The sequence below is a fragment of the Panicum hallii genome, chromosome 2 (assembly GCF_002211085.1).
Source record: "Panicum hallii strain FIL2 chromosome 2, PHallii_v3.1, whole genome shotgun sequence".
NCBI lineage: Eukaryota > Viridiplantae > Streptophyta > Magnoliopsida > Poales > Poaceae > Panicum > Panicum hallii.
In genome coordinates this window covers 8,376,244-8,391,074 of record NC_038043.1, presented here as the reverse complement: position 1 = coordinate 8,391,074, position 14,831 = coordinate 8,376,244, and the positions used below count along the sequence as shown (strand labels likewise).

The 14,831-nt window shown below is 47.5% G+C and overlaps 2 protein-coding genes across 2 annotated transcripts; one reads left to right on the top strand and one right to left on the bottom strand.

Moving 5' to 3' along the window:
- Positions 1–7,604: 7,604 nt before the first annotated feature.
- LOC112879782 (adenylate kinase isoenzyme 6 homolog) lies at positions 7,605–11,128 on the bottom strand. Its single transcript, XM_025944183.1, has 3 exons — positions 10,875–11,128; positions 7,951–8,096; positions 7,605–7,864 (listed from the first exon to the last, which is right to left on the bottom strand). The coding sequence occupies exons 1-3, from the start codon at positions 11,082–11,084 to the stop codon at positions 7,678–7,680; spliced, it is 543 nt and encodes a 180-aa protein (XP_025799968.1). The 5' UTR covers positions 11,085–11,128; the 3' UTR covers positions 7,605–7,677.
- A 1,869-nt stretch (positions 11,129–12,997) lies between these two features.
- On the top strand, positions 12,998–14,611 carry LOC112882244 (probable inorganic phosphate transporter 1-12). The gene has a single exon (XM_025947255.1). It carries the CDS (start codon positions 12,998–13,000, stop codon positions 14,609–14,611), a length of 1,614 nt encoding a protein of 537 aa, XP_025803040.1.
- The last annotated feature ends 220 nt before the right edge of the window (positions 14,612–14,831 follow it).

The following is a 14,831-nucleotide window of genomic DNA, read 5'->3' as shown; positions in this document are numbered from 1 at the left end:
CTCCTCTCCTCCACCCGGCACGGTGCGGCTCCAGGCGAGCAGGAGGCGCTGGCTCGCGGGCGCAGGCGCGAGCGGGCGCTGGAGGCCGGCGCAGGCGTGCGTACGCGGCTCGGCGCGGGCACTGGCGCGGGAACCGGAGCGGCGGCGCGGCAGGCGCCGAGTGAGCGCGCGCGACGCGGAAGCAGGCGCGGCGGCTCAGGCGCGGCGCAGGCAGGCGCGCGAGCGAGCGCGCGCGGGAGGCGTGGAGCAGGCGCGGCGGGCGGCTGTGACTCGGGCTGCGGGAGCTGGCGGCGCGCGTCAGCCGGCGTGCAGGAGCGGGCGCTCAGACGGCACAGGCGCAGGCGGAGCGCGCTGGAGCGCTGGCAGGGTGCGTTGGAGCGGGGCGGCGCAGGAGCACGGACGCAAGCAGAGGCGAGCGACGGCGGCGTGCCGGCACACGGGCGACACAAGAGCAGGAGTGGAGCCCAGGACTAGGCGGCGCAGGCGGCGTTGGAGCGGTTGGGGGCGCTGTTCCTTGGCTGGAGTGGCCGGAACGCGGCCCTTGCCGTGGTTGCCGCCGCGGACACGAGATGTGGCAGTGGGAACCCAGCTCCACTAGGTTCTGGTCGAGGGAAAAGTTTTGGAGGGGTTCTAGGCCATGCGGTGGTGCTCACCGACCAGCTGGTTGGGGACCCGAAGCCCTAGCACCGCCGGTCACCATGGACAAAGCCGCCGCTCATCGCCACGGAGGCGTTCTGTGTTGGGCAAGGCCGCTTGCGAGTGGGGGAAAAGGAACAGGGGAAAGCTGAGTACCCCAAAGTTCTGGCAGGCGCTGGCGCGGCAGCTCAGGGCGGGCCTCGGTCCTCGCGGAGGCGGAGGAGCGGTTATGGCGCGGCAAGTCGGAAGAAGAAGCTGCGAAGCGAAGGCGGCGACCGGATGCGACGAGCTCGGACGAGCCATGCACGGCGAGCTCCCTTCATCCATACGGAGGTCGAGGCAGGAGCAACGCAGTGCAGATTTGACGCACAGCGCAAGACCGGCGGCGGGTGGTAGGCCGGCCGTGATGGCGTCACAGCAGATGGAGAGGGCGGCGGAGTTGCAGAACCCGGAGGTCCGAGCGGAATTGAACCGGCGCGTTCGCGAGTGCGAGCGGAAGTGTTTTGCCAGTGGCCGACTCGGTTCGTTTCCGCAGGCGCGTGCGTATGCAAAGCAACCGACCACGCGCATGCAGGCTGGGGGCCGTTGGTGCGGGAGCAGAGCAGAAGCAGCGCACCGAAGATGCAACCAAGCGCGGCGGTCCTGCAGGAGACTACGCGGGTGTGCCGACCGTGTTTATGCAGCACACGTGCGTGAGCAGAAGAGACTCAGTTCATGAGCAGAAGGTCCCTGTGGTTCGCGGAGGAATCAGCATAGCGAACCAATCCGGCTCCATCGTCTTGTCCCATGATCCATGACATCCAGCAACTCCTATTCCTCGCCGATCGCCGAGCAAGACCACAACACCTCAAGAAAGCTCCTGGACCCTCTTATCGAGACTCTTCGATCCCTGTATGCCGGAATATCATCGCCGTGGAAAAGCCGGCTACCTTCACCACATATCACCGCGGGGAATATCCCTCCAGCCATTCTCTGCCCACTACAATCCCCTGGCAAGCTTCTTCGTCACCCACGGAATCTCGTCACCGTGGAGCACTTCTCATCGCCAATCTTGTTCATCGCGGGAATTCACTTTTTGCCTGTTCTCCTCAATAACCAAGGCTACCCCAAGGTTTGCCCAGACCCACTGAATCTTCCTAATACCGGCGACCCCTTTGCCGGAACATCGTCGTTTTCTTCTTATTCTCTGTTTTCCCCTACCAGGGACTTAATTGCTTTGATTTAGAAAGTTCTAGGGTGTTCTTTGTAAAATTTCCAAAGCCTTCTTTATTTCAAATTAGTGAACTTCTACATTTCATAGAATTTCGTAAGAAGTTCATAAAAATACAAAATCAGTTTTATTTGAATCCTTAGGTCAAAACCTACAAGTTTTATATTGTGATCTTGAGCTGAAGGTCTTTGAAGTGTGGTCTAGGTTAAATATTAGGGAATGTGTGCTTTATTTGTACCTTATGTATTTGCATGTGTTATAGCTGAAAGGTAAATCATAGGATGTATATTTCAAGTGGAGATGTATGATAGTTAGTTAATCCTTTCACATGAGTGCTCATATCCCTGCCATCAAGACTTTATCCTTGTCTTGATTGCTGTTTCCTTAAGTTCCTTTTTATATAGAGATCTTTGTTAGTCCGTGTGTATCTGCTACTTAGCCAATACATCTCTGCAGCTATGCTTCAGCGTCGGCTATCAGCTTAGTCGCTAAGCATCCGTTTCCTTTGAGTCTATGACGTTTCTGTATAACCGCTGTCAGCCGATACATTTCTTTTGATATGCTTCTACCACCGGCTGGTTAGCTGATACAGTTGATATCTTTCTAATATCGGCTACTGCCGATACAATTCTGTTGTTCTGTCCTACATCGGCTACACATAGTCGATGTATCGGAGATGCACACACGATCTTAGGATTCTTGCTATCGGCCAATCGAAGCCGATTCTAGTTGTCTTCCATATCAATCAAATATGACCGATTAATCTTTAGTTTTCCCATCCTTATCCACACACTTCTATCAGCCGATTTATCGACTGAGAGATCGGCTATATATCAATCGGTCACATATCCTCAACCACACTCCAATCGGCTGTACGTCACTCAATTATTGTGCTGACGTAATCAAGTCGATACAACCACACCTAGTTATCTAGGATAACACTTGAGCACATCTCAATTAAGACACAGTTGCTTAAGGAATCACCCCTCTGTTAAAGTACTCGATGCTTTCATCGATCAATTAGGAAACCGGTGCACCTATCAATCGGCTACACAGGCCAAAGTAGACAACCCTAGATCAGTAAGATAGCACAGTAGACACGCCTCTGTTAGGCATGACCAAAGCACATCAATCGGCAAGATCCTTCCTTTTTCTATACTTGAAGTACTGTATCTTTAACGTTCCTCTCCATGTCAGCTGATTTGACCCCAGGTGAACTCAAATCGGCTAATCTCTTCTGCTCATATCCAGAAACTACTCATGCTGATTCTCTTCCGAATAAAAATCAGCAGATTTCCTAATGCTATGTAGATGGTTCCCTCCTTTGTCAATTCTATCGGCTAAACCCCTGTTGTTCCAATCGGCTCTGTTGTAATCTTCAACAAGTAGCCAATTCCAATTAGTTGTCCACCTAAAGCTCTGTCTAAGTTTAGTTTCAGATCTTTTTTTGGTTGTTATATGAGTGATAGGTTAAATGAGTGTTGGATTGCAACTTTATTGTGAAATAAGATAATTTTATGTGCACACTTTGAATGTAATGTTGCATTGCATGTAGATACGACTACTTCCGCAAACGGTACCTACGAGATCTCCCAGAAGTCTACGGAGGATGTTTATGAAGACCAAATGAACGTCACCAAGGGATTATCGGAAGCCCCGAACCAAAGTTCGGAAGACAACAATACTAACATCTCTAACTTCAGTCCCACCAGTAAAGGCAAGCCCCGGACATAACCCACTATTTTATTTACGCTGCAATCTATATCTATTTATCTCTATCTATGCATTACGTTCATAGGAATTGTATGAGAAACCCTAGTTGCATTTCCCTAGGAACCAATGTATTGAATATTAGCACTTGAGTTCGACTAGCTGCTATGCTAATAGGACCAGTAGAAGTCGGGTGATTCCTTGTCACTCGCGCGATATAGGAGTTGTAATGTTTACATTCCTGTTATCACTATAAGGATGACGGACGGGAGTTTTGTGAGGTATCATGGTTGAGATGATACCCCGTCTGTGTTGTTGAATTTGATAAGGTCGCAGTGTGTGGTAGTGCGGGTTAAGCGTTTGAAAGTACTAACCACATGCTGCGAAATATGGTAAGCGGTAAGCCTAGTAACCAATCGGCCCGAGGAGTGGACATACCTCCCACCACTTGTCTTGCTTCTTCTGGTTACTTAAATTCGACGTGTGGGAATACGTGTTGCAAGGGTAACAAGGAGTATGGACATGTAGTCGTGCTACAGGCGTATGTCCTGCACTTTGGAAGTGCGTATGGTCCTGCAGTCGCTTGTGGTGGACCTGTCCACGAGTTGGAATGAGAGGCAAACGGTTGCTTCGGAGCAACCCTTTGGTGTTCCAAGCGTGTGAGTTAGGTTTATCCTTGCAAGGTTGAATTCGATTTAGAATCGTCCGCTTCTCACGAAGGTTGAGACTGCTTGATCCCTTTACCACATTGAGTAACAAGAGCAATCATATGATTATCAAAGATGATGTTTGACCAAAGATTATACCATGCTTGTGTAGATATAGGTGCTCACCTAGAATGGATAATCAACTAGAACCTGAGAGCTAAAAGTTGAAAATAAGGATCTACTCTTTGTCGCTTTTCAGCTGAAAACTAAACCCAGAACCATTATAAGCCTTCATAAGTCTAGTTACATGGCTAAATATACCTTGAAACGGGTAAGCCTTGCTGAGTATTAGTTTACTCAATCTTGCTAGTTATACGTTTTTCAGGTAATGCCTTTGAAGACCCTACTCTTCCCCTGTCTTGGCCCGGTGCTCTTCCAGACGGTTGGCCCTTGGAATGAGATCCGTCACCGGCCAACTTTGGTGATATCAAGTGATGTTGTGCCCGGGCTTAGCATGACATCCATCTTGACGACGTGCTGTAAATCATCGCGTATGTTTTTCCGCTGCCAAAAACCGTGACTTTAACAGTTTGTAATAACTTTTCTAAATTTAGAACTTCGTACTGCTTTAAGAAACTCTTGTATTGTAATTTCCTGTGATGTAAAATATAATGGTGACTGTATCTCTGGACTCACCTTCGTGTGAGGTAACCTTATTGATCCTGTATTCGGTGGTTTATCGGGACGTTACCCGACAGACCAAGAGATTATACCGTTTGAAGCACGTTGGAGCCCTCCGGAATGGACTCGCGTACTTGAGCCGATATAATTCAGGTTGGTTCTGCCACAGGATCTTACTCCTATACTTCGAGTACTATTACGTTTACTAGTTCTTGACTAGTACTACGTGGAGTTTACTGAAGGAGCCTCGCACTCATACTTCTAGTACTACTCTATTTACTAGTTCTCGACTAGTACTACATGTAGTTTATTGAAGGAGCATTGCTCCAATACTTCCGGTACTACTCTGTTTACTAGTTTTTGACTAATACTACGTGCAGTTTATTGTAAGGGCCTCACTCTTATAACACTGTATTTATTAGTTCCCAACTAGTTTTAAGCACCGTCAGCAACCTCGACTCCTCTAGCTCCCATGCTCGGGGGCTGGGCTCGACTGGGCACTAAGCGTGCTTTCAGGGGATCGTTTAAGCTCTCAAGTTTGGAGGCTGGACATCACAAAATTACTCGGAAAATTTGTAGAAGAACCCGATTTAAGAAGCTTTTAAAGATTTATCTCGGAAAGATAATTGTTTAACCATTATTTCAAGGATTTTTTCCGAAATAAGGGTTTTTTAAAATTTTAACCCAGAGGTATTATCTAGCCATTGACTCAAGGAAAAGGGTTTGATTTGAACAGTAATTTAGGGCACTTTTTGGAGAAGTTATTTCTTTAATCATTTTTTCAAGGAATTCATTCCGAAAAAGAGGTTTTTCAATTTCTGAACCAATTTGCCCATCTTAACCATCAAATTCTTACCATCATGTATTACATGCCATGATTCTTTGGATTCTTCGTTCCAAAACCTTGGAGATTAGGGATACGTGTCATCAGCGACTTATTTTTTAAATCTTTTGGAAGATAAGGACAGAAGATTCAAGACTAATTTGACCATCAGCCTGATTCTTCAAGTTAATCTAAGGCTCGGAGGCTACTCTGTATGGAGTGCGAGTTTTATCACACCCCATATAAAAGAAGTCTTGACAACTACTCGGGGTATGAGCACCTCACAGCCTCGATGCAGCCAAGTAAATATCGGAAGACACCTTCAAGATGGAGTTCAGGAGAACTCGAAAACGCCTTCAGAAGTACTCGGAACCTGCAATACTTGACTACGAAGAGTTCGGGAGCTTGTCAGATCCGGAACCACGGGACTGTACACATGGCATACAAGTTCTAGGATAAGGGATGGGACATAGCCCATACCCCACCAATTGTAACTACTCGTACCGTAGTAGAAGTAGTCGGAACAGAAGGAAACTACCCGAAAAGCACTCGGGTAGGACTACCGAGCCCATATCTGGCTAGGATTTCTACGTAACCCGTCCCTCAAACTATATAAGGGCGGGCAGGACCCCCTCCAAACAGATCAACACCTAAGACAATACAAACCATCACATAGGACGTAGGGTATTACGCTCTCGGCGGCCCGAACCTGTTTAAACTTTGTGTTCCTTGCACCTTCAAATTTCTGATCTCGATGACACCTTACGTACAACTCACCACCTCGGGGATATCCCTCGGTGGGCTTGACAGTAAAACACCGACAATCATCGAATTGGCAAGGGTGCCGGTTCATTGGCCGGAAGGTCATTTAGCGGACTAGTTGTCTAACACAAGTGATAAAAGTAGTCTAGTTGTGAAGATATAACTTTACCATCGGTTTTTTAGCAACCCCCTAAAGGAAAACAGTCAAGTTTTTAATAAAATTGCCGGTTCAACCGGATTTCTTCTACAAAACAACAGGCACGACGTTGGTTCCAGATTTCTCCGTTCGAACAGTCAATCCAGTCTGATTCTAATAACTATTCTCACTGGTAAGTTTATGTATACTCTGAGATATACTATCTCACGGGTATGAGTGGCTAAATAGTTTTTGTACCTCTTACTATTTTTTCTCGAGCTCTGAGGGTTTTTCTGTTACAACTTGCATCTTTCCCAGTAGTTTCATCATATCACCAACAGCATTCATTCCCCATAGTTATAGTAGCTAGGTATCTAAATATACTAAAAACTGTTGACAACTTGTAAGAAAAATGTTGGAAAATATCAGAAATTAAAGATAGGTGGTGGAGACAGGTGAAAGAACAAGGAACAGATCAAGTGATTGTTCTGACTTCGGAGCCGACTGGAGGAGTAGACATGTTTGATTGAAAATTGAAATAAGGATTTACTCCCTAACCGCAATCGAAATAATTCAAAATAGAATTTTAAGCTTCTTAAATAATTTGGCAATTACATAATACATAAAAGTATAATTTAAGAAACACTTCGTGTAGATGTAGCATCCTAAATTTTTTTTTTGAAAAGTGCATCCTAATTATACTATCTAATGTGGGTCTGCCACTGAAAACAGGCATTAAGAATCGAGTGAGTTTTTTTAGTTTTGTTTGTTCTGCAGTAAACCGCATTACCATTTTATGCCTTCCGAAGGAAATAATCGCACTGGCATGAAGGATCTCTATGAAAAATCCAAACTAGTAATTTACACATTCAAAATTGTATTCTTACAATCTAAGACGTACATACATTAGAAAAAACCCCACTTCGTGAAACAATACAAATCAATACACAAAGCATACAATCCAAGTCAATACATTTCTTCTTCCTCCTTTTTTTTTTGGGGGGGGGGGGGGGGGGGGGGTGGTGTAGGTACTACCCCTACGGCAACATATAGGTTTAACAGGCCAACTAGCTCAACAGGATGATCTCCAGTTATTTACCCAGTCTGTCAATGTACCTACGTTCCTACTAATATCCTCCACGTTGTCGCTTCGCAAGGGCATCACAATGTCCTCTTTGTAGCTCTCCCTCGCCTCCTCCAGGAGCACTTGGAAGATCTCGCACTCTATGTTGTTTGAGAGCTTGGAACCCGTATAGCCTCTGCAAATACAATTTTGTCAAAAAAAATGCACGTGCTATGTCAGTTGTCTGAATGGTTTGTTCGTGGAAATATCCACATCGATTACCTGCTGGTCAAGCGATCATGCAGAATTGAGTTATCAGTCTGGAGCACAACTACTAGGTCAAACCAACGCTCTGGAAAGAAATCACATCCGTGGTAATCTACCAGAATACCACCTTCTTCCATCATGTCCTCAAGCTCGTCGCAGACCTGCAACCAAAAATATAGCAACCATTAAGAACATTTCTATCCAATAGCAGAAATAAGGTATACTGACAGTCTTCTCAGCGAACTGAATAACAAATGGGAACATGGAGACCCATATGCACCAAGAAGCTTTGCCTGTTCAAAATAACTGGATCCAGGAAGTGAACATACTGAGGCAAACGGCGTCAATCTATGGGCAGAATAGAGCATACCAACTAGATCTATCAAAGATAATTGTACAGTTGTTTTTCTTTTGTAATGCTGCATTGAGCCAGACACACCATCTATCACAGAAAGGGAGTAACTGTACAACACAAAGACCTATCCAGTAAATTTTCAGAGGAAATAGGTATGGATCTGACGTATTTTATGCCCTAGGTTTAATTTCATGATCCAAATCTTTGTAAAAATACAAGAAACAACAAAAGAGACAAGAATACGTAACAGAACCATAAGTTAAATATTTGCTTCATTTTCATAAATCCATACCAAAAAATAGTACTAGGCACCAACCCTTAAAAAGGATAAAGTATCCGTCAAATCTATGTTCTATTAAAAGTTCTTTAATATTATATCTATTAATACTGACAGCAGAGTGAGCAGGTAGAACTGATGAACAATTTTACGTCACTGTATCAGCTATGATTACAACTACACAGAGAAGGAACTATCCATCATCCAAAGAAATTGACTGCTCCAATCTCACCGTGCAGTGATGTAGGTCCACAAAGCAATCTCAAGGAAAAAAAATGTTTTGAGTGGAATGCTGCATTTATAGATTGCATTCTTCCTCAACATGACATAAAGCAAGCTGTGGACAGACATCCAAGGTCTATGACAACCATAATTGAAGAATAAAGCATTTTTTTGTGAAGGCATTATTAAATGCTATGCACGCCTATCGCGTTTTCGCTATCGAAACTTGTAAGAATTTTGAAGTGTTCAGTCTGGTAAAATGAATATGGTTAACTATCAACAGAGCTACCTGAATCATACTAATCGTCTGTTTTATGTAACATGACTAGCTTCAGATTGCAATTACAGACAGATGGAATTATCCAAGGAACTTACACATATAGCTCCAGTTCCAGGTGATCATTGTTGTAGAGCTAGGATGTAGGTCCAAAAAGCAGACCCATGCTAGTCTCAAGGAAGTTATTAATCCAATAGAAGAGCACCATCCACATTGAGAATGGAGTGATTCCAAGTGGAATGTTGCACTACTGGATCATATCTTCTTATTGAATACCAGCATCGGTCAAGCCATAGACAGACATCCCAGGTACAGCAATCATTATTGACAAACAGGATAACTTGCTGTATGTTCATTAGTTAATCCTATGTAACAGGTACTAACATGACTAGCTTCAGATTGGAACTACCTACAGATGGTATTGTCCAAAGAACTTACGCAAATAGCTCCAGTTCCAGGTGATCATTGTTGTAGAGCTAGGATGTAGGTCCACAAAGCAGACCCATGCTAGGTTCAAGGGAGAAAATTTAATCCAGTAGAAGAGCACCATCCACAATGAGAATCAAATGATTCTTTCTGGAATGTTGCACATGGTAATGGATCAAGTCTTCTTGAATACCAGCATCAGTCAAGCATGGACAGACATCCCAGGTCTACAACAATCATCATTGACAAACAGGATAACCTGCTGTAAGTTCATTAGTTAATCCTACACAACAGGTAGTAACATGACTATTTCAGATTGCAACTACCTAAAGATAGTATTATCCAAAGAACTCACGCTGATAAACCCAGTTCCGGGTGATCCTTGTTGTAGAGCTAGGATGTAGGTCCACAAAACAAACTTATGTCAGTCTCAAGAAAAATTTAGTCTAGTGGAAGAGCAACATCCACACAAGAATGGAGTGATTCCATGTGGATTGTTGACATCGGTTGAGCCATAGACAGACATCCCAGATCTACAACAATCATCATTGACAAACAAGATGAAATGCTGTAAGTTCATTAGTTAATCCTATACCACAGGTAACAATCACTTTGATGGAAGCCTTCTTCAAACTCAACCGATTTAGGTAAACAACTAAACAAGAATGAGGCACGGGCTGCTTCTGTATATTTTGTTCTTGACAGAATTAAGAAACTAACTTATCAGTTAAGACCTGACCAAAAGAAAGTAACAGACCCTGTAACTAATCATTGTAATTCCTAAGTTAGTGATGTCTGCCATTTGCGCTGGCTTGCTGCTGTATGTCCTTGTCTGACTGGTGGCTAAGAGCAGTAAAGCATACAAAATGTTCTGACAGGTGATGTTTCTGTCTGACAGGCTTAAGAGCAGTAAGACCATCAAAATGTTCCGGTCAATCAATTTAAAATGGAAACTTGTTTGCTGCAAAAGCATACAAAATGTCTCCTACGTGTTCTGACAGGTGATATAGAATGGCCAATTAACCATGAACAGGGCCATATTTCCCAAACCATAACGAGCAACTAGGTAAAGCAGTAAAGCTAGCATAGAACCTGCCCTGCCCCTGCCGTAGGGCGTATGACATTGCAAAACACAAATACGGAACTATCGCATCTTAAAAGCTAAACACGGAAGGCATAATACAATACAACTCATAGCGCTAATCAACCCCAAAATAATCTCCAATTTTCAGGATCCACGCATGAGAAATCAGGTATTTCACCTGTATTTTTAATTTAATCCACAAGAGAAATGGTGAAATTGCGGTCCAGAATACACGATTCGATGAACACAGGAGCCAGGATTGGGAGAAGGGTGGGGGGCCGCGGTGGAGGAGGCTTACCAAGTCCTCGTTGATGACGTGGCACTCGAGGTCGTCGTCCCAGCCGTCGTGGAGGCTCTTCTCGCGGACGAGGTCGCCGATGTTGACGTGGCGGAGGCCCGCGGCTTCGGAGAGGAGGGAGCACGTCGTCGTCTTCCCCGTGCCCGGCGTACCCGTCACCAGCATGTTCGGCCGCGAGCGCCGAGAGGCGCCGCCGTTCGCCGCCGCCATCGGGAGGGCAGGGTTTTAGGTTTCTCTCTCGATGCGAAATTGCGAATCATTTATACGGGCCCCTCTGCCAAACAGGGAGGGGTACGTAAGGAGCACGGTTGTGGGCTTGTGACCGTAGGGTGCTTTGTGGGCCGGTGACTTTTGCTTGATGGGCCGGATTCTTGTCATTTCTTACGATATGCGCTGCTATCAAACCTTCATAACAAAATAAAAAACAACAAAATAAAACAGTTTTCCTAAAAAAAAACAGATTTCTTTTAGCAAGCATAACTCTCTCTATTTTTCTATTACTTCCTAGCTAAATATATTTTTAATAGAAAAAATGAAAAACAACTTTCTTTTATAGCCTAGGGATGATTGTTGTCTACGTGGCCTTTGAGCCAGGCGGATGAAAACGTGGTGGCTATAAAGGTAGAAAAAAGAAGGTGTTGGCATGAAGTTCATCTTCGTGCACTTAAAAAAAATGTTCTTTAGACTTATATCGATGTTGAACCACACTAGTTTCAGTTGATATGTAATAATCACTAATAATTGTATCATTATGCATGTTTTGATCAAGGCTATCTTCTAACAAATGACAAATGTGTACTCCATCTGTCCCATAATAAGTCTACTCTAGCATTGTCCTAAGTCAAATGATCCTAAATTTGATGATCTATACAAAAATGTACCAATATTTATAATATCTATGATACTAAATAAATATTGATAAATTCATAGTATACCTATTTGATGTCGTGAATGTTGATATTCTTTCTTTATAAACATTTTAACTTAAGATAAAGCTAAAACATGCACTTATTTTTCAGGTTGGAAGTATATACCAAATATATGTTTCCACCTAGCCGGGCAAGGAAATCCCTTTTTTCAATCTTTCAACTAGATCTAAAATAACATTCAGTATAAAAAAAAATTCAGGATGTCTTAGACATGATACAATTGGAAAATTGGATGAATGTATGTGATTACAAAGCAAACTTTCAAGACATCTGTACACATCATTTTTATGTTTTCAAACTAATAAGTATTCCAAAACCATTGCTAGTAGAAGTTTCATCAAACCTTGTATAAAACATGAAGCATTTGTGGCCTGTAGGAGTGCAACAAATTGCCAAACACCTGCTCTTTTCATGGTTTGATCTCTAGGAGCTTGTTCCATACGTTGTTCCGCAATGCGTCATCTGCTAGGAAGATGGAACCATGTTGCAACAGCCGAACAGAATGGGTCATCATCTCGTGGCTCCTTGCTAACTGCTCCTTCAGTCACACTCCCCAGCGGTTGCAGGCCTGCAGCAGGATGCAGCTGCTAGTGGTCCGAGTTAACTGCCACCACATGCAGCCTCTCCCATGCAGCTCCAATCTGTCCATTTCTTTCGTAACCTCTGCCCCAGTTAGAGCCCTAACTAAGCTATCAACCAAGCATTGCAACTTGCAAGTGGCAACACGATTTGGAGGTTTACATTGGGCAAGACATGCTGCATAATGCACATTGTGCTGGCCTACATGCAGTACAAGAATTTCTAACTCGTAGTATCTTGTTAAAATAATACCCAGTACAAGCCTCCAACGGACCTCCAAAGAGGTTTATTCACCAGAGTTTCTCCGGATATTCGACTCACGAACAACGTCGTCCCTGCATCCCTTCCCGTTGCGCCGGATCCAGTCCACTGCCACCGCGCCTTGGACTCTCCATCCGCGCAACCGACCCCTTCGCCACCTGCTCCTTGTTGCTTCTGCTCCATGCCGGAGACAGCGCACGCCGTCACCGTCCCTGTCTTCTACTCGTATCTTGCCGTTGTCCCATTCGTCGCGCCAAACGCACGCCTGCCTATATAAGCCGGCGCGAGCTCCGGGGCTGATCCCTCGTGCGGCGGCGTAGCTAGCTTGCGATCGGGGAGGCGGCGGCGGCGGCGATGGCGCCGGAGAAGCTGCAGGTGCTGCACGCGCTGGACGTGGCGGGGACGCAGCGGTACCACGTGCGCGCGGTGGTCATCGCCGGCACGGGCTTCTTCGCCGACGCCTACGACCTCTTCTGCATCACGCTCGTCACCAAGCTCCTGGGCCGCATCTACTACCACGCCCCGGGCCGCGGCGAGCCGGGGCGGCTCCCGCCGCGGCTGGAGGCGGCGTTCGGGGGCGCCACCTTCTGCGGCGCGGTCGTGGGGCAGCTCCTCTTCGGCTGGCTCGGCGACCAGGCCGGCCGCAAGCGTTTCTACGGCAAGACCGTCCTGCTCATGGCCGCGGGCTCCTTCCTCTCGGGCCTCTCCTTCGGCGACACCCCCGGCGGCGTCATGGCCACGCTCTGCTTCTTCCGCTTCTGGCTCGGTGTCGGCGTCGGCGGGGACTACCCGCTCTCGGCGACCATCGTGGCCGAGTACGCCAGCAAGCGGACCAGGGGCGCCCTCGTCGCCGCCGTCTTCGCCATGGAGGGATTCGGCGTCCTCGCGGGCTGCATTGTCACGCTCGCCGTCTCCGCCACGTTCCAGGCGCGGTTCCGCGCGCCGGCGTACGAGGAGGACCCCACGGGGTCCACCCCGCCGCAGGCCGACTACGTGTGGCGGATCGTCCTCATGGCCGGCGCCATCCCGGCCTGCCTCACCTACCACTGGCGGGCGCGGATGCCCGAGACGGCGCGCTACACGGCGCTGGTCGCCCGCGACGCCGGCAGGGCCGCGCGCGACATGTCCAGGGTGCTCGAGGTCGACATCGCCGGCGAGCCGGACAAGGTGGAGAGCCTCACCAGGGGCCGGGACTACGGCGTTCTCTCCCGCCGCTTCGCGCGCCGCCACGGCCTCCACCTCCTCGGCGCCGCCGCGTGCTGGTTCGTGCTCGGCGTCGTCTTCTACTCCCAGACCATCCTCCAAGAGGAGATCTTCAGCGACGTCGGGTGGGTCCCCAGGGCGCGCGCCATGAGCGCCCTCGAGGAGGCCTACCGCGTCGCCCGCGCGCACGCCATCATCGCGCTCTGCGGCACGCTGCCGGGCTACTGGTTCACTGTCGCCTTAGTCGACGTCGTCGGCCGGAAGGCCATCCAGTTCCTCGGCTTCGCCATGATGACGGGGTTCATGCTCGCCATCGCCGCCCTCTACGACAGCCTGGCGAGCCCCGGGCGGCGGGTATGGCTGGTGGCCATGTACACCTTCACCTTCTTCTTCGCCAACTTCGGGCCCAACAGCACCACCTTCATCGTGCCGGCGGAGATCTTCCCGGCGCACCTGCGCGCGACGTGCCACGGGATATCGTCCGCGGCGGGGAAGGCCGGCGCCATCGTCGGGACGTTCGGGTTCATGTACGCCGCGCAGAAGGCGGATGGCAGTGAGGCGGCCGAGACGGGGTACCCGTCGGGCATCGGCGTGCGCGCCTCCCTGTTCGTGCTCGCCGCGTCCAACGTGCTGGGGATACTCTTCACCTGCTTGCTGCCGGAGCCGAAGGGGAGGTCGCTGGAGGAGGTGTCCGGTGACGGCGGCGGCGAGTCCGTGAACGGAGATGACGCGGACGTGGGCGACTCCCAGATCCTCCCGCTGTAGATGCTCCTTTTGTTTTGTGATGACAAGGGAATGCCGGCGCTCATGGCTGGCGGGGCAATGGATTTTGTGCACGCATTATTTTGATTTAGTAAAACGTAGGGTTTATAACTATAAAATTGGATAACAGAGGCTATCCAATTATCAAAACCGGACAAATTTAACCCTTTAAGTGGTTTCAAATGTGGTTTCTTATTTTGTGAAAATTAAAAATATTCAAATT